This window comes from Acinonyx jubatus, chromosome A3 (genome assembly GCF_027475565.1).
Source record: "Acinonyx jubatus isolate Ajub_Pintada_27869175 chromosome A3, VMU_Ajub_asm_v1.0, whole genome shotgun sequence".
In the NCBI taxonomy this organism is placed as follows: Eukaryota; Metazoa; Chordata; class Mammalia; order Carnivora; family Felidae; genus Acinonyx; species Acinonyx jubatus.
Window position 1 is genome coordinate 5,116,448 of NC_069388.1, and position 24,153 is coordinate 5,140,600.

Sequence of the window (24,153 nt, forward strand, 5' to 3'; positions counted from 1 at the left end):
AGGGGCAGCGAGAGAGGGGACACAGAATCTGAAGCAGGCTCCAGGTTCTGAGCTGTCGGCACAGAGCCCGACACGGGGCTTGAACCCATGAACTGCAAGATCATGACCTGAGCTGAAGTCTGATACTTAACCGACGGAGCCACCAAGGCACCCCAATGTGTCCTTCATAATGCTTACGTTTTCCTCTTAATCCTTGAATATATTTATAAGAGCTTTTTAAAAGTCCTTGTCTGATAGTTGTGACATGGGATCTCACCTTGGTGTCGATTTCTGTTGACCACTTTTTTTTCTTTATTATGGATCACCTTTTCCTGTCAATACATAGGTAGTTTTTTTCTTTTTTAAATTTTTAATGTTTATTTTTAAGAGAGAGAGAGAGAGAGAGAGAGAATGAGAATGAGTGGGGGAAGGGCAGAGAGAGAGGCATACAGAATCTGAAACAGGCTTCAGTCTCTGAGCTGTCAGCACAGAGCCCAACTCAGGGCTCGAACTCACCAACCATGAGATCATGACGTGGGACGCTGAACCAACTGAGCCACCCAGGTGCCCCCATAGGTAGTTATTTTTAATTGAACACCAGACATTATAAATGATACACTGTTGAGAGTCTGGATTCTGTTTTATTTCTCTAGAGTGATTTTTTTTTTTTCTTTTTTGGTCATAAGATGGCTATTTTGTTTTATAAGGTGCTCTAAAAGTGAGTTTTCATGTAGCGGGCATTTGTTTTGTCTGATCTCCACCTCCCTGCTCTCTCCTTTGTGGTGTGTAGCTGCTGAAATCTCTGGTCACTACTCCTTTGCTGGGTCTCCCGGGATCTCCCCCATGCACGTATAATTTAGCAGTCCATCACAGATTTCAGCAAATTGAATCAAGCACGCACTTTGGGGCTGCCCTGCAAATCTTTCCTATTGAAGCTCGTCTTTTAACGATAACGTCCCCTCTAGTTTCCGCCTTTGGTTGCTCTCCAGTGCTCTTAAATGGTTGTTTTTAATTTTTTTTCTTCAAGATTCTGTAGTTGCTATGTGCAGGACGGTAAGTCAGATCAAGCTGACTGTGTTATTACCAGAAGGCTTGGTTCTTTTCTATAGTTTCCATTTCTTTGATGAGATTTCCTCTCTGTTCATTCATTAGGACTCTATTTCCTTTTAGCCTTTGAGCTGCTTCAAAGGCTTTTTAATGTCTGGTAATGCTAACATCTGGCTCTTCTGTGGGTTTGTTTCTGCTGACTATTTTTCTTGAGTGTGGGCCACATTTTCCTCTTTCCTCTCATGTGTATGAATTTTTTTCTAGATCTGTGTTTTTGTTTTTATTTTTTTGCAACATTAAGTTTTTAATTTTAATTCCAATATAGTTAACCTATAGTGTTATGTTAGCTTCAGGTGTACATTCTAGTGATTGAGCAATTCTATACATCACCCTGTGTTCCGTGTTCCTCGTGGTAAGTGTACTGTGAGCTTTTTATTGTCTGTTGTTAGCAACCCATGAAACATTGTAGACACTCTGGGTTCTGTTATTTTCTTCTGAAGAGTGTTGCCTTTGTTCTAGCAAACAGTTCAGATTCTCTTCCCTCTGCGATAGTCAGCAGCTGAGACTATTCAGTTCCTTCTGCCTTTGGGCAATTGCTTTTCCCTGTGAACCTCCCCACACCCACCTCGCCTCTGGTGACCACCGGTGCCCTCTGCAGTTAAGAGTCTGTTTCTTGGTTTGCCTCCCTCCCTCTCCCTGTCTCTTTTTTTTTTTTTTTTTGCCTTTGTTCATTTGTTTTATTTCTTAAATTGCACATATGAGTGAAATCATATGGTAATTTTCTTTCTCCGATTGGTTTATTTCATTTACCATTATACTCTCTAGCTCCATCCATGCTGTTGCCAATGGCGAGATTTCATTCTTTTTTATGGCTGAGTAATAGTCCATTGTGTGTGTGCTGCCTTCCATAATTTGGCAGTTGTGAATAACGCTGCCATAAACATAGTGTTTATAGTGTTTGGATGAGCGTTTTTGTATTTTGGGGGTAAATACCCAGTAGCGTCATTACTGGATCGCCAACAACTGTTTTTCTACTCTGACCAGCTGTTATGTACTTCCTACCTCACCACTGCTGGGGTTGGGTCACGTTAATTAATCTCTCCGAGTGTTAGTTTCTCTATCTGCAGAAATGACGATAAATGATGCCCAGGTCATAGGGTTTAGGGAAAGGAAAGTGAGTTAACACACACAAGTTGTTCATTTATGTTTCGGACACATGCTAGGTACCTGGCAAATGGCAATGCTTGAGCTTCAGACAGACTCTTATCTGAGGAAATCTTGAGGGATATTTGGCCTTCTACCGATCATATTACTAGGCAGAACTCAAAAGAAAGCGTTCTCCACGTTTACTTCCTGGGCATCTTGGCCGTGTTTTGAATATCAGCTTCTGGAATTTACTCGGAGCTGTGTGCAGTATGTGAGCTGTGGTGTGTCAAGTGACTCTGCTTTTTCTCTTGCTTCTAGATCATCTGCAAACTGGCTTCGGTGCTGAACAAGAGCACAGTTGAACGCCTGCTGCTCCCTCGATTCTGTGAATTGTGTGGGGACGGGAAGCTCTTTCAAGTTCGGAAGGTTGGGACACGGAGTTTCGAAACTCAAAAAATTCCAACAGTTGGAGAATTCAAAATCGATTCCTTGGCAGTTTCTCGGCTGCTTTAGTAGACGCAGGCTGGAAGAAAAACGTGGCCCCTGGGAACCACGTGAGGAGAGCCCGTGCACAGCGTTGCCCGTGTTGGCTGCAGCTAGGGGTGCACGCAGGGACCTGGAGACGGGTCCTGCGTGAGGCAGCCCCCTACTCTTAGTCGCAGCAACACGAGCAACGGGACCTCACTGACTTGCAGTTAGGTGCTGTGCCCTAACATGCACGGTCCTTCATGAGCTGCGCCCCTTTGTTCCAGAACGCTCTTAACCTTTGCCGTACCTTCCAACTCCAACCCCTGCCCTCCCCCTTCCCTTTCGGTGGCTTGTTCACTTGGTTACCGGATTCTTCCTCTCCGAGGCCATTGCCACGCCTCCCCAGACAGCCTCCTCCTCCGCCTTGCTGCGTCACTGGCCATCGTCCCTCTGGTCTCTCCTTGTGACGCATCGGCAAGAAGAGAGGTCTCATCTATCACGCAGAGAATATTCAGGGTCTCTTTTGCTTTATTGCTCACCAAATGCATTATGTATTGAGATCAGTTGGGAGCCAGAAAGTCCTAGGATTTGGTACTCTGTTTTAAGTCTTCTGTTTCCAACGCACCAGGGGCACTGGGCTGTGCCGTGTGGGCGGCAGAATCAGTAAGTGCTTGTTAGGTGCCTGACTAGAGGAGTCATTGCCCTCGAGGCTTCTGCTCGTTAGTTGTCACGATTTGGTAAGACAAAAAGAAAGCTGAGGATAACGGGTATGCCTTTTGCCTTTTTAAGGTGTGTGCTACAAATTTTGGTGATATTTGTCATGCCGTTGGACAAGAAGCCACTGAGAAATTTCTGGTATGTGAAGTTTTGCCAGTTGTAATCGCTGATGCACTTCTTAGGGCACTTTTAAAATCAAGTGTGAAGTTTTGTACTTATGAATCCGTTACTTCGGAATGACAGCTCAGTTTTGCATTCATCCGTTCCAAATTTCTTGACTTCTGAAGCTATAACCTTTTCCCATAAGTGTTAGGCAGCTGGCCCATGGAACGGAGCGGAAGCAACCCCAGCCCACTTTACTGTGGCCTTTTGCTGTCACCTCCTCACTGATCAGCCCCCCCCCCCCCCCCCAGTCTCTTCTTACTGTCTAAGCCACTCTGTCCCTTCTCCTCTGCTCTTTCTAGAATACCTAGACTCTATCCCCTCGCTCCTGGGCTCCCAGACCAGTGGGAGTTTTCTAGGTTACAGGTTAAAATTCAGACCTTTCTTGGCCTTTGGGGGCCCTTCATAAGTACCTTTCCTGCCTCACCTCTTGCCACTTCCCCTAGTCTGGGCGGGTCTCACCTTTGGCCGTGTGTCCGACTCATGGGGGGCGGGGGGTGGGTAAAGCCCAGGGGTCTGCACTTCCCCTCAATCCCCTCGAGATCCTGATGTACGGCAGGACAGAGAACCGCTTCCCTAGCCAGCAGGCGGCCTTTCCCCCTGCCACACCTCTGCTCCCTACCATCCCTCTCTTTCCAGTGTCTTCCCCACCTGGTGGGACCCAACTCGCACTTCAAACCCGGCTCGAATGAGCACACGCCTCTGCAAAGTCCTCTCCTTGTCGCGGCTCACCTACCCACTGTGCCAGAGACAATGAATCCCCCCCTTTTCAGCACCCCCGTAACATTTTGCTCAGAGTACGTGCAGGTCTCTTACCACACCTCATTATGGTCCCGCTGATGCGGGGTCTCCACCCTCTCCTGTTCTTCTCTGTTTCCCTGGTGCCTACGCAGAACTATGCTAAATAGGGGCTGGCCGCTTTGATTTGACAGGATGCCCAGCCTGCGTTTTTATTTGACTTTTACTGGACGGGATTTTTACCGGACAGGATGTGTGACCTGTATGGTTAGAATGCAAGCTCAAAAAGTATACTCTCTAAATTGATTTTTAAATTCAAGTTCAGAAGCTCATTTTGTTTTATTTCAAGTGGGCACCACGTCAACATACTTCTGACACCCCAAATAATTCTTAGTGGGCCGTCGCTCTGAATCGACAGTCTTCTGTGTGATGAGTCTGAATGAAGGACAGCAGTGCCCGACATGCTAACCTTTCTGTCGGTGGATATTTCCACAGTCGGGTATTCACATTTGTGGAGGATTTTGGCTGGTTATTTTACGTTGGGATATCAAAAACAAAGCCTCGTTTTTGAAGGATAAATTTTAAAAGAGGATGTGGTCATGACCCTCCTACAGATAGCAAGTGAAGAAAGAGGTCAAAGATTTTATTGAAGTCCTTTATTCGTGAGGGAACCGGTAAGGTCCAACACCTGGCTTAATGGGGAACTCGAAGGGCCACGCGTTCTTGGTCAGACCAAGGGATACTGACGTGAACTTGCATGTGGATTCAGAACTGCTCAGCGCCCAGGGTGATCATCGAGCACATTCCACTGGACGCGTTTGCATTTCTGTGGATAGGAATTATTTTGCATTACTGTCAGTTTTTAACAATTTACCTTCTATCACTTCCATCTCTAGAGGAAATGTTTCCTCACTCTCCTTCCATAGTTTCTTTCCGTTTCAAATGATTCCTTTTAGACTAGGATGTATTTCCGTCTTCTTTGTCATTAATTTATGGATACGCGGTAATTAAAAAAGGCACGAGAAAAGCTTTCTGCCCTTCTCAGGGTGATCAAGTTTGAGTAGCACGGTTTTGTTTGCTTCGGTAGATCCCAAAGTTTTTGGAGCTCTGCTCAGATAATGTGTGGGGGATGCGAAAAGCCTGTGCGGAGTGCTTCATGGCTGTGTCCTACAGCGCGTCCCCGGAGGTCCGCAGAGCCCAGCTGTCACCCCTCTTCATCAGACTCATCAGCGACCCCTGCCGATGGGTAAGTGCGGGCCGCTGGGCAGCGCTGGCCGCCAGCCACCGCGGGCCGACTGGCCTCGTCTTGGCCCCTGGACCTGTGTCTCTTCGGTTACTGATTGGCGTATTTAGACCTTGCGAGGGTGAGGGCGCTTAAAGTCTCAGAAGCTCTGGTGCTTGGTCAGCAGGCGGCACGCACCCTGATGCCTGTCGTGAACGAGTATCAGAGAAACGAGAAGGAAAACACTCTAACCGAAGAGTTAACCTTTTCTGTTCCTCTCGCAAGCATGCCCGTTGTGGTCCATACAGTCTGGTCAGGCACTTTGTGAAGTGTGCAGTCACTCGATGTGGGATTACAATTCTGGGAGAATAGAAACCACAGGATGGTAGTGAGTTTTCCCTTATTTTCTGTTGAAAAATGGTCTGTTTGGAATTTGGAGAAAGCCTTAGAAAATCTGCCTCGCTAGACCCGATTCGGCGGACAGTGACGAGTCTGGTGGTCAGCCAGCTGCCCGGCCTGGGGCCTGACGCGTGTGGCCGACGCCACGTTCGCCGCTCTGTTCTCTCCGTTCGCAGGTGCGCCAGGCGGCCTTCCAGTTCCTGGGCCCCTTCATTTCCACCTTTGCGAACCCCCCCAGGGCTGGCCTTTATATTGGAGAAGACGGCCCCCTCAGCATCCGACCACCGGCTCGGGGCCTGGACTCTGATTTCACCCCGGGGTCGCCCGGCACGGGCAGTTGTGGAAGCACGTCCTCGGCCTGGTGAGCTCCGAGTGGGATGATTACCGGGGCCCGCGCTTCACCTCAAGCGTCCACCTAAAATTTTAGCAATTATCTTGTCTGGAGCTCTAGTAACAGTGACCTCCTGGGCAAGATGGAATATTAGAGCTTTAATTATGTAAAGAAGCAAAAAGTAATTGCAATAATGATTTTGAAGCATGACTACTGGGTTATAAATAATGAAGCTACTGTGTCTCCTAAATTTAGATAAAATATTCATTGAGAGTAGTGATTAAATAACCTGTAAAGAAAATTTTCTCTTACTTTTTGATTAATGAAGTTCTTTGGGTGACTTACGCAAGCGAAGATGTGAAATCCCTCAAATGTACGCTTATGCCGTGGGATGATGTTACGTGCACGTAAACGTGGGATATCGCGTGCACGTAAAGGGGCCATTCCTGACCCACCGTTGGCGGACGCTGTGCTGCTTCTCTAGTCAGTTCTAGCGATCGATCTCGGAGTTTTTTCATCTTTTGTCTGAGGATCACGGGTACAACGCTAACCAGACCGCTCGAGGTCGTTTGCAAGCGTCTCTCCCTTGTCAACATCACACCGGAGCACGGGAGTAGTGATTTACACGTCAGATAGCACACCTCCTTTTTGAGACTGGTGCGTCCTTCCCCCCCATCGTTGTCCCTCCACATTCACTGAGCTCCTGCCGAATGTTAGGCCCGAGTGCACACGTCCCTCAAGACTCTCCCAAGTGGTGAGCAAATAGCACTCACCAGTGTCGCTCAGTACCTTTTGTTTTCCAGTGCCTGCCCCCTGGTGGGGTACTAACGAGCGGTAAGCATACGCAGTCTGGCTTTGGGCCATGTGGCGGCAGAAGCCAGGGTGACTCCCCCCACTTGCATATAATGGAGGGACCGGCTGAACTTTTGCATGGCATTTTCACTGCACGCGATAAGCCCAGTGGGGCAAAAGGGGGCTGGGTAGACCTCTCATGCTCTCGTGAGGCTATGATCTGCTCGCCCCCGGGAGGCTCGGGAGGGTCGGGTGGCCAGGGAAAGAGGAGGACCGGGCTTGGGAGGATGTGGATTTCATGTTTACCCATCTTACTTCCAGTCTGTTACATGGTGCTGAAAGTGCCCCCCTCAATCTTAACCTAGTTCCGCAAGGCCGGTGCGCACGGAGCCAGACCTGCCCACGGAAGGCACGTCCGCGGGAACCAGCAATTTCCTGTGCCGTAGCTCCTCTTGTGGCATGATGGGAAACTCAGTGGAAGACTCTGCCTTGGCTGGAGCTGAGCTGACCGGGCTCTCCCCAGAGGCCAGTGCCACCCTCAAGCTCCCTGAGAGGAACGACCTCCCCGTCAACAGCCACCCTGGACCCGGCTCTTGGACCTGCCCAGAGAGTCCTGAGGATGTATTCAATAATTTCCTCTATTGGCGGACTCCTCTCCCTGACATAAGCAAGGACCTGGAAGAGCTGTTTCTGAGTGAGGCTGGGCCACGCGAAAAAGGCTGCAGCAGACCCGAGCCTGTGCAAAACAGCTGCGTGGCCAGGAGCGAGATTCAGAAAGTCCTTGATAGTTTACAGGAGCATGTGATGGATGATCCAGATGTTCAAGGTAAACGTCATCCATCGTGATTAAAGAGAAAACGGGGCCTTTCTGGGCTGTGCGCCACAGCGCCTGTGTGTGCTTACCTCGACGCACACAGTGCCCACGTGGGCAGGAGAGACTCTCTCGTGGTCTCCCCACGCCGGAGCTCTGGGGATCTCTGTGCAGGTACCTGTCGGGTTTTGCCTCCTGGTTTTGCAGCTGTGCGAGGCCGAAGTCGGCTTTAATAGAAAGGCAGATAGTTTGCGGGGCCCGTCTGTAGCAGTGGAAATTTTATTAGCTCCTTGGATGCTGTTACATCATTTCCCACGTTATAATGCTTTTTCTAGTTACAAACCGCTGAGAATGGTGCTCCTTTTGGAGCCTATTAACTCAGCCCTTAGCCAAACTTTAAGGTTTTTGTCTTTGTACAGCAAGGAAAAGTACAACTTCTTCTCTGGGGTATTTTTCGTTTTATGACTAGTGCTCCCACTGAGCATCTGATCTGGGAGCCGGGCCTTGCAATCCATATCCATTATCACGCCTCTCCTTGCTCTAAACAGTGCTATATTTGTATCCTTCCTTGGGTTGGGGAAATTGGAAAAAACAACACTGGCTGCTGTTGCCGGGCAAAGATTTGTGAAGCTTTCGGGAAAGGAAATGTGAAAATCCAGTTAGCCCTCTGATTATTCTTTTTCTTTAAATTTATAAAGGAAATTAAGTCAATGTTTGCTGAAGGATTGAGCACATGTAACATATCACTTCTAATAGCTACAGACAAAGGTCTGTTTTTGGAAAACACATTTTGAAAGCTGCGTTGATCTCAGCGCTGGGACCCGGGCCGGGTGCTGGGGCAGCAGTGACCGACACGGGAGGAACCTTACGGTCAGGTGGAGGGGTAAACGAGCCACGGGTACAGGGTGCGGCAGGGGCTGGGACAGGAGGAGGCATGGCGCGCCATGGAAGCACGGGGCAGGACCCCTGAGGACAGGGGAGATGTCTGAGGGAAGGCCTTGCAGAGCAGGCAGCGTTTGATGTGGCCCCCGAAAGACGACGGCTAGGAGCCCGCCGTCCAGAGGAGTTGAGAGGGATGAGTTTCAGAGGGTTCCTTCAGCTCCTGGAAATCGTCGTTTGTAAAAGCTCACGTGTATACGCGTGCCTGATTTCTTTTTTGAGGAAGGACCCGTGGCTTTTCATCAGAGCTCATAGGGATCTGTGACCCCCAAAGTTTCAGAAAGAAACGACACGCTGGCTCTTTGTGAACTGGCTGCTGCTGGAAATGTGACTCGGGCCATTGGGAAGGGCCTGGTGTGCTGCGTTAAGGAGGTGGGACCTTGCCCTGGGCCCAGCGGGGAAGCCAGCTCCAAGCTCTAAACATTTCAATGAATCTTGAGGTCTGTTGAATGTAACTAGTAGAAAACAGGATGTAGGAACTAGTGTGTGTGTGTGTGTGTGTGTGTGTGTGTGTGTGTGTGTGTGGTGGAGAAGGCAGCCATCTTGCTTTATAAATGGGGGAGCAGGACCCCTCACCGAGTAGGTGGACCTTACAGACACTGGCATTCAGGCACCGTGGAAGATGACGGAGGCAAACCCTGATTGTCCTAATTGAGGCGTTTCGAGTTCAGATTTGATGCTCTGTGCATGGCTGGTGTTTAGTTGGAACAGTTAAAGTTAATGGCCGTAAATATCACCGCCTCCCCGAGAGCTCGTTCTGGGACCCCGGAGCACGACTACTGCCTGGACAGATGTGCGGAAGGCGCGTGCTCACGTGGCACACCCACAGCCAGGCTGCCTTGTTGTGGACACCCCTCTGAAGTGAGTCCCTGCAAATCAAATAAAGTTATTAAAATTCTTGAAACTTCTCTTCCTGCAGCTCAGGTTCAGGTATTATCAGCTGCACTGAGAGCCGCACAGCTTGACTCTGTGAATGAGCCCGCGCACCAGCCGACAGAAGGTCTAAATGAAGTGTCCGCTTCAGATCCCAGCCCTGCCTCTGACAATCAGATGGCTCTGTCGGCTTCATCATTGCAGAAGGAGCTCTCCGTGGCCAGGATATTACAAAGCACAGTAAGCGTTTGCCCTCTCCCTCTGCCCCCGAGGATGTGACAGAAACCACAAAGCTGCATTTTCTTTTATTAATATATCTTGGCAGAGATGATAAATGCCAAATTTAATTTTGTTCTTAAGGTCATGTTTTGGATAACTAGACAACCAATCAATCAGGTGATTGATAACCCTGACTCTTCTCCACAAAAACAGGAGTGGGGGGACCAACGAGTATCTTCCCTCTTCTCCGAAGCGGACGAATCTTGGTTCTTTGGGGGAGGATTAGCCACATCCATGCCCTGATTCACTGCTGTTTTACAGCTCTTGGTAATAGCACAGGGTGGGTTCAGGCGGCTCCTAGAACTGGAGGTTGGCCCAGGCCTCACAGGTGGCCCACCATTTCCGGTCCTCGCCCTGTAGATGCTCTCTTGGCACATGGTCGCTCCAGTGGTGGCCCCGGCGTGCTGTTTCTTGGAGGAGAGACTTTGAAAGGCCAACGACTCAGCAGTTTTTACCCTGCAGCCTGGAACCGGCCCCCGTGAGACTGGGAGCCTGCATTCAGGGAGAGGAGGGAGCCCGCAGTCTGCTCTCACTTCGAGTCCCTTAAGCTTTCCAGCTCGCCAGTGGCGGGAGGCTCCGACGCCTTCCTAACTCCTAGTAACTTGCTCTGGGGCCACTTTGAGCTGGGGTCCTTCAGGGGGTGAGACTAGAGCTTTAAAATCTGGAGGAGTCCAGGACCATGAAATCATGGGCGTGTTGGCCTCTCCTCCGTCCCTGTGCCATGGTGGATCGTCTCATCAGGCCCTCGGGCGGCCGGGGCCCCAGCGGCTGCGCCACCCACACCGTCCGTAATGAGATCTTAGGGACTGAGAGAACTCCTCACCTCCCTTCCCCTCTGGGCCTGTTCGAATAAAACAAAACAAAAGACCCGCTTGGAAAGCCTGAATATAAGATGTTTAGGGGTTTGTCCAGGTTGTCTTTGATCAGTAAGAAATGAGGTGATGTCCTGTTTTGCTGGTTTGTTTTCAAAAACAGGCAAGAAAACTCTCGTTGGTAGCGTGTTGCCTAGAGGGTGGAGATCACAGGTTAGGGAGAAAGGCATGGCCATGTCTGCTGTGGTGGAGACGTGATCGGAGTCTGGCTTCTTTGTCACATACGGAAGTGAGAGAAAAGAAAATGAACAGATTCCTTGGAGTTGGCTCTGTTGCATGAGGGACTGGAAAGGGCTCGTGTGAAGCAGGCCTTTGGCTTCTGGGGTGGGTGCCAGGGCTTTTGAATTTGCAGCTGGACTCTTAGGTTCCACTGGGATCAGTCAGGATGCTTCCAATTGCAAAAGAAGGGAAAGGGAACAGAAAACTCCCAGAGCTTAAGTGATCAGGACAGTGTTCTCTCCCAGAGACGACAGAAGAGCAGCCGAGGCCGGGCGGCTGGCTAGTGCAGTGCCTCGGTGTTGACCCCACCCCTTGCGTCTACTCTGCCTTCTTGGCTCCTTGCTTCTACTCTGCCTTCTTCGTGCACCGTCCGTGTGGCGAGATGCCCAGTGTGGGGGGTGGTGCCCTGGAGCTTCTCACCTGTGTCTTGACTGCCAGGTGGTTTTCTGGGGAAATGACCTCCCAGTGCCTCTTGAGGTTGCTGTCACTGGTGGCGGTACGTTGCACCCGGGGCGAGTGCTGTGCGTAACAACTGGACCAAAGACTTCGGAGTCAGATTAACTCCTGAGAGAAGACGAATGACTTATTGCATATCAACATATACGCATTTATTAACTTGGAGAAATTGAGGTCTTAGGTTATCATACCAAAACATTTCTGTTTTGGGCTGGCCTCTGTTGAAACAAGCAGTACGTTTCAGTGGAAACCTGGGGGGTTGAAGATTGTGGTAGCATATGCCTCGGAGCAAACGAAGCATCTATCGGTGTATTAATCGACTTTCCTGGATCATATATTGAGCTGATTTGTCAGGATCCATTAAGCTGGTAGACAGCATGACATTTCAAGTGCACGTAGGAACCCATGTGATGGTTGGAGGAGAAGGTCAGGTTCATCTCTGCTAATGTAATCAATGATCAGAGACCAATATGTCACCGCTGAGTGTTCTTGCTCATTTTAATTGTTAACCTAATGTAAAGGTCCATCAGCAAACATTAGAAGTGTTTGTACACGTGAAAATCGAGAACAGTTTTCCAGGTAAATACTCCTTTATCAGCTGTCTTTTCGCTCAGATGGAATAGGTCTTCCCCTTACTCCGCTCCATCCGTCCCAGCAGGTGCACCTTGCTCCCATGTCTCCAGTTCCCGAGAAATGCCGGACGAGTTTGCTCCGCGCTGCCTTCTGGGATGGCTTTTGTCTTAAACTTGTGACATTACTTGCCGGGCATTGATTAGCCACCCTGGGACCCTGGGGCTTAAAGGATGGTCAGTGCAGGTTGTTGGTTCTCACCAACATCAGCCTGTCCTCTCTAAGGGCCTCAAGCAGTCTTGAGATGAAAATGTACGACATCTGTTTGCCTTGGCACTTAAGGTGACTGACCTCTACCATGTCGTCTGTAACTGTGCAAATGTATTTTTTCACATCTGGAGAGATACCAGTGACTGGAAGGGAAGCCCCAGTATTGGTCCGCGGAGGTCATTTCTGGCACCGAAAGAGGACTCCTTGAGGGGGGAACAATAGGACAGCTTCCTGTTTGGGGTAAGTTGGTAACGTGTCCCATCAACTCTGCAGGACCCTGGCGAACCCTGCGGTGGAGTCAGGGACCCTCTGGAGACCGAGCAGAGGCATCTCCCCGCCCCACTCGAGGAGAATAAATCTAAATTACAGGTTTGTTCCTTGAAAAGAAAAGCAGTTGAAAACTTCACATTTTCTGGAAGTTAAATTTAAGAACGGCCAGGGGAACCAGAGAGTTCCCATTAGTATTAATGACTTCTCTTCGTTCATCATCTGTGTTGCTAATATTTCCTCTGTAACTTACTTAAAAAAAAAAAAACGCAAGTTCTGAAGGAGTGTTTAGAGTCTTTTGAACAATCTAGAACAGTATTTTAATAAAGCAAATCAAGTATGAGAAAAAAATGTGACACCTGTCCTTTAATAGTATCTATACAAGTCATTTCAGTTTTTGGGGGTTTTTTTGGTCTGAAAAATTTTTGACAGATTCTTTTTTGAACTATGTTTGACTTGGTTCTATCTTGTGGATTGGCTTCTTGTGTTATGTAAGGTCTCTTAAATGTTTTAAATGATTGTATTCCATTATCCTTACAGAAGCAAAGGTAAGTGGGTGATGTCTGAGGAAGGCGGTGACCCATCCCATCAGTTGGGAGAAGCTAGTGAAAATCCGCGTGTATGGGCTCGAGGTGCCAGGCAGTCACAAGACAAGGTGGTTTCCGTTCTCAAGAGCGTGTGCCTCGGACTAACCAGATGTTGGTGTCTAGAATGTTCTCTGGAATATCCCATGTTAGGCAACTTTGGAAGAGATGGGTCTAGACATTGCTTTAGCCTCATTCGGTCCAAGTCGAAAATTCACCTCCTGCAGACCAGTTCACCAATCCAGAGCCCTGAGCTTGGACGAAGGCCTCTGGTTCCTCTGACATCTCTGCTTTGCTGTTTTCACCTCCAAATTCCAGACTCCTTGTTTTTCTGAGCATTTTCCTTCTCTCCTGCAAGCATGATGGTCTCCTTTCTCTGCTCTTTCCCAGGATGTAATACCTCAGCCCCTGCTGGATCAGTACGTGTCGATGACTGACCCAGCTCGAGCCCAGACTGTCGATACCGACATCGCCAAGCACTGCGCCTACAGCCTCCCGGGGGTGGCGCTTACCTTGGGCAGGCGAAACTGGCATTGCCTCAAAGATACGTACGAAACGCTGGCTTCTGACATGCAGGTAAAGCAGGAACCCGTTCGGCGGCACACACGGAACGGGGGGGGGGGGGGGGGGGGCGGCGGGGCGGGGGGCGGGGGTCGTCTGCTTGGGAGTGAAGGGAAGGGCCACAGGGCGTGCCGGCCTGTTTCTCATGTGGGTGCCATCTGGCACGCCTACCAGGCCTTCACGAGATGAACACTTTGGTGGCCGACCCCTGGAGGTGTCCGTTCTGCCCTAAAAATGCCATTTGTGCTCTTGGTGACGGTGACTCACGCTTGCTTCCCGTGATCTGTGTTCCGTGCACCCCCAGTGGAAGGTGCGTCGGACCCTGGCCTTCTCTATTCACGAGCTGGCTGCGATTCTTGGGGACCAGTTAACAGCAGCTGACCTGGTGCCCATCTTCAACGGATTTTTAAAGGACCTGGATGAAGTACGAATAGGAATTCTCAAACACCTGTATGACTTTCTAAAGGTAGGAAGAAGGATTAAAAATAAAGACCAGACATTCCCACTTCAAAGCAATGTCTTAAAAAAAAACAAAAACAAAAACCCTGGCTGTGTGAAGGAGCAGTGAGAAACAAAAAGCAACTAGTCTGGGTTTCTTCGGTTGAAGTCTACCATCCAGAGTCTTATAGAGGGTGTTCTCAGTGATGGGTAACTGTTGTTATTTCTTGCCTTGCAATCTTCCTGTCCCTCGGAGGTCTCATCCCACGGAGGATGCTAGACGCGTAGCCTAGCGCGCCCCGTGAGGACGAAGGAACCCAGGCCCCCGGGGTGGTGCGCACCGTGCCCGGGGTCACCCAGGGGAAGAAGCCGGCTGCTCTCCAATCTCAGTTCTGCGGGAGGGCTCTCTCTGCAAGACCTTGCTGCTTCCCTTCCGGCCTCTTCAATTTTTGTCTTAAAGAAATGATGAGTGTAAAAATAAGGCTTTAAAACAGACCTAGAGAAACTAATTACTCGCATCCACATGACCACGAGCTGCCCTTGACGGACTGGGGCGCATGACGCACCGGCTCTGCTTTCCTCTCCTGCTGACGGCAGAGAGCTGACTCCCTGGGAAACAGCAGTGGCGTTGTTTTCCGAACACACACGCACGTGTTGTTTTCAGGCAGGAAACTGTGAGAGGGGGAAGAGCTCGGGGGCATTCAGGAACACACAAGCACACACACCCACCGGGGCGGAGGTCGGAGGCATTCGGGGGTACATGTGAGGTCCCTTAGCAGCAGCCTTAATTCACAACCACACCGGGTGATAGACGGGGCTCGAGGCATCGGGGGAATGCACAGATCTTGCCGGGGACGATTGTACGAGTTCAAGTGTAATAAAACAATACATTTGGGGTCGTTTGGAGGGGTTCTGCACTATCATTTATGTATACATTTTTAAAAAATAGTTGCTTCATGAAGACAAGAGGAGAGAATATCTTTATCAGCTTCAAGAATTTGTAGTGACGGATAACAGCAGGAATTGGAGGTTTCGATATGAACTAGCAGAGTAAGTAAAACCTGTTTGGGGATATGAGAAGGCAAATTAGATGGAATAATTCTTAATTTTCCTACCTTATAATTGATTTCTAAGCTCGCAGTAATAGTGTTCTTTTGGATAAAGAGATTATGTTTTTATTAAGGGATAAAGTGAATTCCGCAGCACTAAGTTACAAATACCACGGTCTCCGGGGAGATATTCATTTTCTGATGAAGACAGGGCTCGAGTCACTTTGGAATTAGAGTGTTCTGCTGTTCTCTAAGGCAATTTATTCGAACCAAATAAAAGATGAATCACCCCCTCTTCAGTATTTTCCTATTAATCGGAAGAGTTTTTGCCAAAGCCTTCCCGAACATTCTGAGTGTAGCCCTCTCTGCAGGGCACAGTGTGGTTATGCACTTCAGCTCCTAAAGAAAATTACGCTACAGAGAGAGACACGAAAGGGGCTCACTGAGACCAGACGATTGTTAAATAAAAACGTCCCCCAAGGTGCCTCCTCTGTGCACATCATCTCGTGTGTGAAGGACTTCCTTAATCCCAGCCTGTGCCGGCACAGGGAATGTTAAAGGGGTCCCTGATTCCAAAAGACTTAAAGCTGTTAATACGGCTCTTTCCCGAGGCAGGTCATGTGCTTCCCGCAGTATTGGGTGGACTTGGTGGCGATGGTGGGCGTGTGGGTGTTAGTTTTCACCTTGTCGGGATTTATCTCGGTAGCTTTACTTTTCATTTTTCTTGCCCTCAACTAGAAATCTCTCAAATAATTGTCTTCCCTGTAGAAATCCATCAGGCTTTTGCAGCTATTCAGGCTATGATTTGGCCGATGCCAGGGGCAAACTAAAAGATTTTCTCTTCGCTGTGATCTTTAATCATTATGCTTAATTTGAGAGATTGAGGTTTTAGTCATTATGCCATGTTCCTAGTTTATATTCTCAGAGAACCGAGAAAAACAGGCCCACGTTTTCCATGAAAGCATTGCGCCCTCTAGCGGCAGCGCGCGGGAACTCGGCCGGGTCCGTCTCGGGGCGGGCCGACCCGCTTCCCGCTTCCCCGGCGGCCGGGGGGGCGGTGGCTGGGCACCGGGGATGGGGGCCGGGGACCGGGCACCGATGGCGTGGGGGTGGGGGGGACCGGGGCCGGGCTGACCTGCCTCCCGGGAACGGGGTTGGGACCGAGGGACCGGGGCCGGACTGACCCGCTTCCCGGGGCCGGGGACCGGGCTTGGGGACCCGGCGGGGGACCGAATGGGGGACGGAGCCGGGGCCTGGCCACGAGGACCGGCTTCCGCGGGCCGGGGGCCGGGCCGGCGGGGCTCGCACCGCCGGCAGCGTTATCTCGGAGCCCTGGCTATCTCCCATCTCTGCCGTGGTTATTGAAGCCAGAGCCACTGATATGAATTCTGTGCTCCCCGCGCCCACGGTACTGGCATCATTTTTCTGAAAACAGGGCTTTTTGATATGAAAGTATTCCCCGGCACTCCTGGTTTCTGGTTCTAACTTCCTTCCAGTCTCTTTTTCATTTCCTTTCGTTGCCAGCGTGGAAACAATGCCATTTATTTTCATACCCCTTCTCTCCATCCCCATTTAGAAGAGAGAGAGAGCTTTGGTGGTAGGTTTTCCCGTCCAGCCATCTTATGAATTTTTCCCTTGGAGTAGAGAGCCGAGGCTCCCAGTTCTCTCCAAGCGGACCTTGCTGATTGGGGGGGGGGGGGAAGGGCTCGAGCTGCCTGCCGGCCGCTTGGGGAACAAAGCCGAGGCTCCTCGGAGGTTCCCCTGATCTGTTGATCTCTGGGAACTTCGGCGTTCTGGCTATTTTTATGTTATCTGATTTTTCAGAGTTTTATGTGCTTTCCAACTGATAACCCAGAATTGAAATATTATCCCTGTTCATAAATTTCTCTGCCTCTGTTTTACAAAGTTTAATTTATTTCCTTTTTGTTGGATTCGTTTGGGTGAGATGAAGACAGACGATTTTCTTTTTCCACTTTATTTTGCGTGGTATTTCCCTCGGCTTTCTGCTTTTGGCATTTTACTGACGGAAAGCCTCGCTAGGTCCACGTGTGCCCTTAACTTCCCAGCCCGGCTCTTTTTATCTATAAAATGAAATGAGAGTAAGGAGACATTAGTAAGGTATTTTTTTTTTTTGCCCTAAAAACCAATTTCCTTTTTTTTTTCTTTCTTCAGACAGCTGATACTCATTTTGGAACTCTATAATCCCCATGATGTTTATGATTATTTAATGCATATTGCCTTGAAGTTGTGTGCAGATAAAGTTTCTGAAGTTCGATGGATCTCCTTCAAGCTTGTAAGGAATCGTGGCTTTTTTGTTTGTCTGTTTGTCTGTGATTTTTGGAAATACGAGCATTTCTGTTTCTTCCATTGCAACCCCTTTACTTTCCGGGGCTGATTCTTCAGTATACCTATGAAGCCAGCTTTTAAATTTGAAATTAGGAACTGCATTATGGTTTTATCAGCACGTAAGATAGCCTTTTTCTTAAGCTGTATGCTTCAGTGATAGAAATTGTGGATAAATCATTTTCTATATGAGACCCTGTAAATGATGGCTTAGTGTTTCCTTAAACACAGGCTGGGCTTAACCCTATGGCATGGTTTTGTAGAAAAGTAGTTAGTAAGCAAAAGCTCTGTCATGGAAAAAAAGGCTTATCCTGTTTCTTACCTGGGCTTATAACCAGCTGAATACTGGGTGGGGGGATCGAATCTCATTTGGAAATATTGTCTTACTAAGGTACCCTGATGGTATTAAAATTTTGCAAGCGTGGCATGTTCCGAAAGGTAATGATTTAGTTATTATGCAAGAGGACGTTTCCTAAAATTTGGAAATCTTAAGATTAAGAATGTATTTTTCTAATGCTAGTCCTTTTTTGAATTTCATTTTCTGAAGGGTTCTACCTGTGTGAGTGTACGTGTATTGCACAAGTCTTTTTTCCTCTGTGTTCTAATGATTACCGTGACAAAAATTACCCTCTCCCATGCTTATAAATTCATTTTAAGAGCCATACAGATGTCTAGTCTCCACGTAGAGTAGGATTCATAATTCAAATAGATGGCAGCATTTTAAATGTGCTCTTCTGATATTTGTTACAGGTTGTGGCCATTCTGCAGAAGTTCTATTCACACAGTGAAAGTGCGTTGGGGTTAGCTTTCGTCCATGAGCTCATCGTAAGGTTCCGGCACTGTGCTAAGTGGGTTGGAAGGCAAGCTTTCGCTTTCATTTGTCAGGTTAGCATGGCCTGGGGCGGCCGGGCGGGGCAGGGTTCTCCGCTGGGATTTTCTTGCGTTGCCACGGACCGATATCAGATGCGTCAGACATAGGACACCAGCCAGGCATCTGGAGATCAGTGCACCGAACGAACCCCTTGATCTCACGGGAGGTTGCGGCCGACCCGGTCAGGCAGAATGATTTGCCCAGGCTTCCCCAGCCCGTCTGTGCATTCGTCCTGAAGGTGTTGACTGAACTCCGGTGAGGTGAGGGCCGGGCCCGCAGCCCTGCTCCCCCCTGCCCTGTCCAGGGCCGTGGCCATCGTGGCACCTCCCCTCAGCCAGCTGCCTTGGAGGGAAGCTGCGGTGAAGAATAGAGCAGTAGGGTTGGGGCTGAGACCATTTCATCTCTGCAGGGAAGTTCACGTCAGCCGGTCCAGCTCCTGGGCACCCTCCCTACTTAGTGGCCTGGAAATGGTGGGGTCGAGGTTTGCCTGGGGCTGATGGCTGCCACTTCTGGAATGCTTCTGCGTGCCAGGTACCGGCTCAGACACGACATCTGATCCTCAGTGGCAAGAGGTGCCGTGTGTCAGGCACCTCACACCTGGGTACTTTCAGACCAGTTTTTTTTTTTTTTTTTTTTTCTTGAAGGGGAAGCAGTTGAAGCCCAGAGAGGTTAAGTGAGTCAGCCAAAATCACACAGGAAGCATAAAGCCGTGATTTTTTCTTTTCCCGCTAACGTGTTATTTGAGAAGTTTTAATGTTTCCCCATGCACATGTTCAAGCGTGTACAAAGGTGGAGGGGACAGCATGACTCTGCATGAACCCCTCGCCCAGCTCTGTCAATATTACAGTCGAGCTGTAATGGGACTCTAGCTCACCCAAGCCCCAAAGCCCCCTTTCTCTCCCTCACACCCCCTTCCCCCACTGAGGGACGCACCAGGGCCCCCTGTTGGGCTGGAGGGGCATCACACGGTACTTTGGGGGTCAGCTTTTCAAAGTGCAGTGACTGACGGATTTCAGTGCCAAACTCAACAGACCGCAGGCCTGACGCCACAGATTTCTGCAAAGAAGAAGTCAGTGCCCCAGGTCATTTTGTGGAGAAAGGGCGAATGAGATACCTTTGCTTTTATTTTTTAGTTCTCCATCTGGGATTTAGAAAATCCATGATGAGATAAAAGGAAGAAACACCCAGCTAATTTTGTTCAAGAAAAATCAATGTGTATGTGCTTTCACGAATTAATTATTAAAGATTTAGAAAACCCACAGAAAGACAGACAAAAGGAAAGGGTCATTTGATGGCAATTTCAGTGCCGCTCCAGGGACCGATCCTGACCTGGGGTTTAGTGAGGGCCCACGTGGCAGATGGGGATGAACTGATGCATTTGACTCCCCTTGCACACTGCCAGGCACTTAATAAATGTCAGCTGTTACCCTGTAGTGGGAAGATGTTTAGGACTTAGAAGCCACACGCTCAGCTTGGAATCGGGAGACCTTTGGGCGTCGCCACTTTGGACCAGAATTTCCTCACCCGTAAAACTAGGCTTGTGCTGATTCCCGTGGCTGGCTATGAGACGGGACTCTGTAAGCAGAGTGGCGGTGGGCAGGTGCTGGTGATCATCCCGGAGGCGGTGTTTGTTGGGTATTCGCAGAGGGCCCGGCCTGGACTGGAGATGGGGACTGGGCTGTCGATAAGACAGGTGTGGTCCCTGCCCTCAGAGGTCCCTGAGGTCTGGTGAGTAACAAAGGTGAGGGTTCTTAACCTTAACAGGTGGGCGCTTTGCTAGATTCTTTGCGGAAGCGATCTGCCCTGCCCATCACTTCCCCATTGCACAGATGAGGAAACTGAGACCCAGACAGGTGAAGCCATGTACTCAAAGCTGTGAAGCTAGTAAGTGACCAAGTTAGGCTTGGAATTAGAGAAGTGTACGTTTTTAGAAAAAACGTGCTGATCACTCTTGAATATCAATTTTTGGCTGTGGTTTTCTTCCATCACAGGCGGTGGTGAGCGAGGAGTGTATCCCCGCAGACCAGTTTGTCGAACACTTACTCCCCAGTCTTTTAAGCCTCGTGTCAGATCCTGTGCCCAACGTGAGAGTTTTACTAGCCAGAGCTCTGCGGCAGACGCTGTTGGAAAAGGGTATGTGGACCGCTTTTCTGAACTTACACGTTTTAAAAACTTCATCGGGCAGCAGCTAGATTTCCTCTAGGAGATTGTGGCAGATTGCATGATAGCAAAGTTCAGACTTATTATATAACTTGATGTATTCACTTTTATGCAGAATCGTTCGTTGTTTAGAAAATGACTAAGGAAATGAATGTGGTCCAGTTTTCACATTTAATGAATGTAATGCTAGAATGCAAAACATCGCCGTGTTCTAGAAATGCGGGAAACTTTTGTAAACGTCGACTTAGGACACAGACGTTATGAAAGGCAGCAAATGTAAGCCTTAATTACGCTGAGGTTTTGATGGTATTAATTCTGTAGTCAGAAAAATGTCGAGCTCAGCCTGAACAGGACTTAACTTTAGATTGTGTCCCTCGGATGACACGTTCACATCTAAGCCACGGGTGGGGCGGAGCATCCTGTCCCCGAACGTACCTTCCTTGCCCCTTCCCTCCCACACCACCCCTGCCAGCAAACCTGCGCCCCCCCTCCCTCCCCCCCCCCCCCCCCCCCACCGTACTCCACACGCTGTCAGCTATTTTGTAGCGGCGGGGAGAAGACATGACATTGAACATTTCTGAACTACAATTTTAAAAATGTGCATACCTACCCATTCTTTCATCTTTGAAATTTAAGAAATACCCTTTGGTGGAGGCAATCATTTTATCGTTGTGAGGCCCTGTGTGTGTGATTATTCTGGGAAGAACGATTTATTGTCCTGAGGTGTGGTTTCAGAAAAACCCAAAACGAGAGTCTGTGTTGGAGCACAGTTCGTGGCACACGCGAGCCCAACTACTGTTTTCTGTCTTTAGCGTATTTGAGAAATGCCGGTAACCCTCATCTTGAAGTCATTGAAGAGACCGTCCTGGCCCTGCAGTCTGACCCGGACCCAGACGTGTCCTTTTTTGCCACCCTCCAACCCAAGCGGCGGAGTACTGCAGACAGCCGTGTGCTAGAAGAGCGGAACTAACCCCTCTGTGGTCGCGCACGCTCTGGGCACTTTGCACGCGGCACAGACTGCTCACCCCAGCTTGGGGGGGCGGGGGGGGGGTCTGATTGTGTCACACCTTCTGAGGGAGGAAAGATTCCTGAAACTTTGAGGGCGGGCACTCAGATGGCCTCTTCCCCTCCGGCAGTCACAGGGACTGCACCTGGGCCGGGCGCCACGCTTCTGCACTGCTCCCTGCCTGATCAGGAGGTCGGGGCCAAGGTGGTGGAACCAGGCGGCTGGCTGGGGGTGGGGCCTCCAGAACATCAGACTGCCCTCTCTCCGGCAGACCAGATTATTTAAGCCCCCACCCCCCCCCCCCCCCACACACATCAAGTAGTTTATTAGAAGCTTTTAAGTCTTTAATAGACTTGCACATTTGGCTTCCCTTATGCTTTCCTATAAAATATAGTTTATGGTATCACATTTTATTTTTAACTGAAATAATGTACATATGTAAATAGCTCTTGACAGGAAGAGCTAATATATTAACGTAACATTAGCCTCCTATCAGTGAGCAGAACAAATACATCATTTAAATTTATGCTGCACTTTGAGTTACTGCAAATATAGCCCAATTTGTTTACTTTTGAAAAATGTGATAGTTAAGGAAATCTACTAAAGAATGATTTATGGAAGTCTTTCTAATATTGTACTTTTGTATAAACTGTACTTGGAACTTTTCCTCAGGCACTTACCCCTCCCCTTCTCGTAGGAACTGTATCCATAAAGACACGTACTGGCCTTTGACAGAGCATAAAGTAGAAAGATTTTTCGTTCTTACATGGATTCATTATCATACATTTGAGAGAAGGAAATTGATCGTTGAGATGCCATGGATATCGACTTTGTATCTAATGCTCTAGGATCTTAACGGGAAGTAACAGAAAAATAGGACCCCGCAGATCTGATCAGTTCATATACTTGCCAGTCGTTTGGGGGGTTAGATTATGACACCCTTCAACTTGACCTGAGTACACAGAACTTACATTTTAAAATTTAGAGTGAGAGAAAGATGCTCTGGAAACTTAAACGAGTTTTCCATTAATCATTTAAGATTCTACAGACGTTTGCTTAAATTCTGTAGACTGTGTATGCTCGTGTTCTTTTTATTTCTATCTTTGTCTTCTCGAAAGTAGGCATCAAAGGAAGGAAGGAGAGGCCCATTTGGGGTTCAAGAGCTGGCTGCAAAGGTCATGTTGCTGTGACCATTCTCCCCTTGGATCTTTTTCTTGTCCGTCTTTTCTTTCTCCCTTTTCTTAAAAAATAAAATCTTTGCAGCTATATATTGAATTTCCGGGAATACAGGATGTTCTCCCCTCCCCCAAATTCCACTGAGTTGATTCTTTAAAAAGAAAGGAAGGAATCTATACCGTGCCAAAGAAAATAAGGTACATGTGTGAGAATTTCAAATTGTAACCCAGGGTAGCATTTCGGCAACTTCAGCAAAGAGTGAGCCAATAACTTGGAGGCTATGTATTAGAGGGCGGGGGGGGGGGGGGGGGGGGGGGGGGGATTCAGTCCATCTTGTGTTCTTCAAGGAAATAGATGGAGCTAATTGTTTTGCTTCAGTAACAAACCATTTTTGATCCTTTCCGTGTTAGAAATTGAGATTGGCCTATTGTTAAAATCTGTTGATCTAGCAGCACGTAGAATTATTCAACTGGAATCTTGGGTTCTGTGCAGAGGTTAATTTTCCACTAAGGAAAAAAAAATTCCCCTCGGTCTGTGGCCTGATGGGTAATGTAGCATCTGGGTGCTGAATCCGATGTGCTTGTAGCGACTCTCCCGTAAATAACCCAACCTTTAAACATCTCCGGTTATACACGGAAGATTGTCGATAACTTGATAGGAATGCCTTTCCGGTGCAAAGATTTTTTTTTTTTTTTTCATGACTAATCTCTCTGCCAAAAATACGTGTAAGGCTCCTATGTTCTTCTTTTGTAACAACGGAGGTTTTTTTCTAAGATGGTTCTGTGTCTCCTTCCTTTCTCTCCGGCTGCTTACGCCGTCACTTCAGCTCTTGATGTATATTACTTGTTCATAGGTGCGGGGTGTTAAGTGTGTGTGATCCGAGCATCTCACGTAAGCTTCCTGTTTATTTGAACACTCTGCCTCCTCTCGGGCGAATTAATGGAAAAGCACAAGATGGGTTTCTTGCAGACGGCGCTCCTCTGAAAGGTATCTTCGCGATGGAACCGTCTCCGCTTCTCATCCAGCAGGCGTCGCCCCCTTGTTAAGTGTCTTCATGAGCACCTGTCTCCCGGAATTGGGGGGCGTTCGGGGGCGTCTGCGGGGCTGACGGCGCGTCTCCGCTCGCTCGGGGAGCAGGAAGGGCGCCTGTTAACGCCGTGCTGGGTTTTTCATTCGTGCCCGGAATAGGATTTTGAAGCATGACTGGAGACTGCCCTTGACAGCTCTCGGTAGTCGGTGCCCGCGATGAGGATTTGGGGCGCTATTCACCCCACGTGGTGGGCCCCGACTTCGGCAAGGACTGTTCTTTAACCGGACGTGGACACCAGGGGCCCGCGTCCTGGCGGTGGACCCAGGAACTGACCCGGAGGGCAGGGCCTGGGGGCGTGGCCCCCGCGGGGCGTCTCTG

General features: G+C 48.9%; 1 protein-coding gene across 11 annotated transcripts in view; it reads left to right on the forward strand.

Annotated features, from left to right (window-relative positions):
• LOC106988537 (serine/threonine-protein phosphatase 4 regulatory subunit 1-like) overlaps positions 1 to 23,522 on the forward strand; it is an 82,145-nt gene extending 58,623 nt beyond the window's left edge. For 7 of the 11 annotated variants that reach the window (XM_027046776.2, XM_027046778.2, XM_053199783.1 and 4 more), the window contains 14 exons: positions 2,491 to 2,598; positions 3,430 to 3,495; positions 5,345 to 5,503; positions 6,055 to 6,239; positions 7,367 to 7,827; positions 9,671 to 9,864; positions 12,564 to 12,659; positions 13,532 to 13,717; positions 14,007 to 14,168; positions 15,090 to 15,190; positions 17,362 to 17,482; positions 18,283 to 18,417; positions 20,395 to 20,536; positions 21,376 to 23,522. In XM_027046776.2, coding sequence (XP_026902577.2) covers positions 2,491 to 2,598; positions 3,430 to 3,495; positions 5,345 to 5,503; positions 6,055 to 6,239; positions 7,367 to 7,827; positions 9,671 to 9,864; positions 12,564 to 12,659; positions 13,532 to 13,717; positions 14,007 to 14,168; positions 15,090 to 15,190; positions 17,362 to 17,482; positions 18,283 to 18,417; positions 20,395 to 20,536; positions 21,376 to 21,533 — 2,274 coding nt within the window. In that variant the 3' untranslated portion in view covers positions 21,534 to 23,522. Of the gene's footprint in view, positions 1 to 2,490; positions 2,599 to 3,429; positions 3,496 to 5,344; positions 5,504 to 6,054; positions 6,240 to 7,366; positions 7,828 to 9,670; positions 9,865 to 12,563; positions 12,660 to 13,531; positions 13,718 to 14,006; positions 14,169 to 15,089; positions 15,191 to 17,361; positions 17,483 to 18,282; positions 18,418 to 19,536; positions 19,619 to 20,394; positions 20,537 to 21,375 lie in introns of those variants that run through there. The other 4 variants (XR_003416386.2, XM_027046780.2, XM_053199781.1 and 1 more) reach the window with 4 other exon arrangements.
• The last annotated feature ends 631 nt before the right edge of the window (positions 23,523 to 24,153 follow it).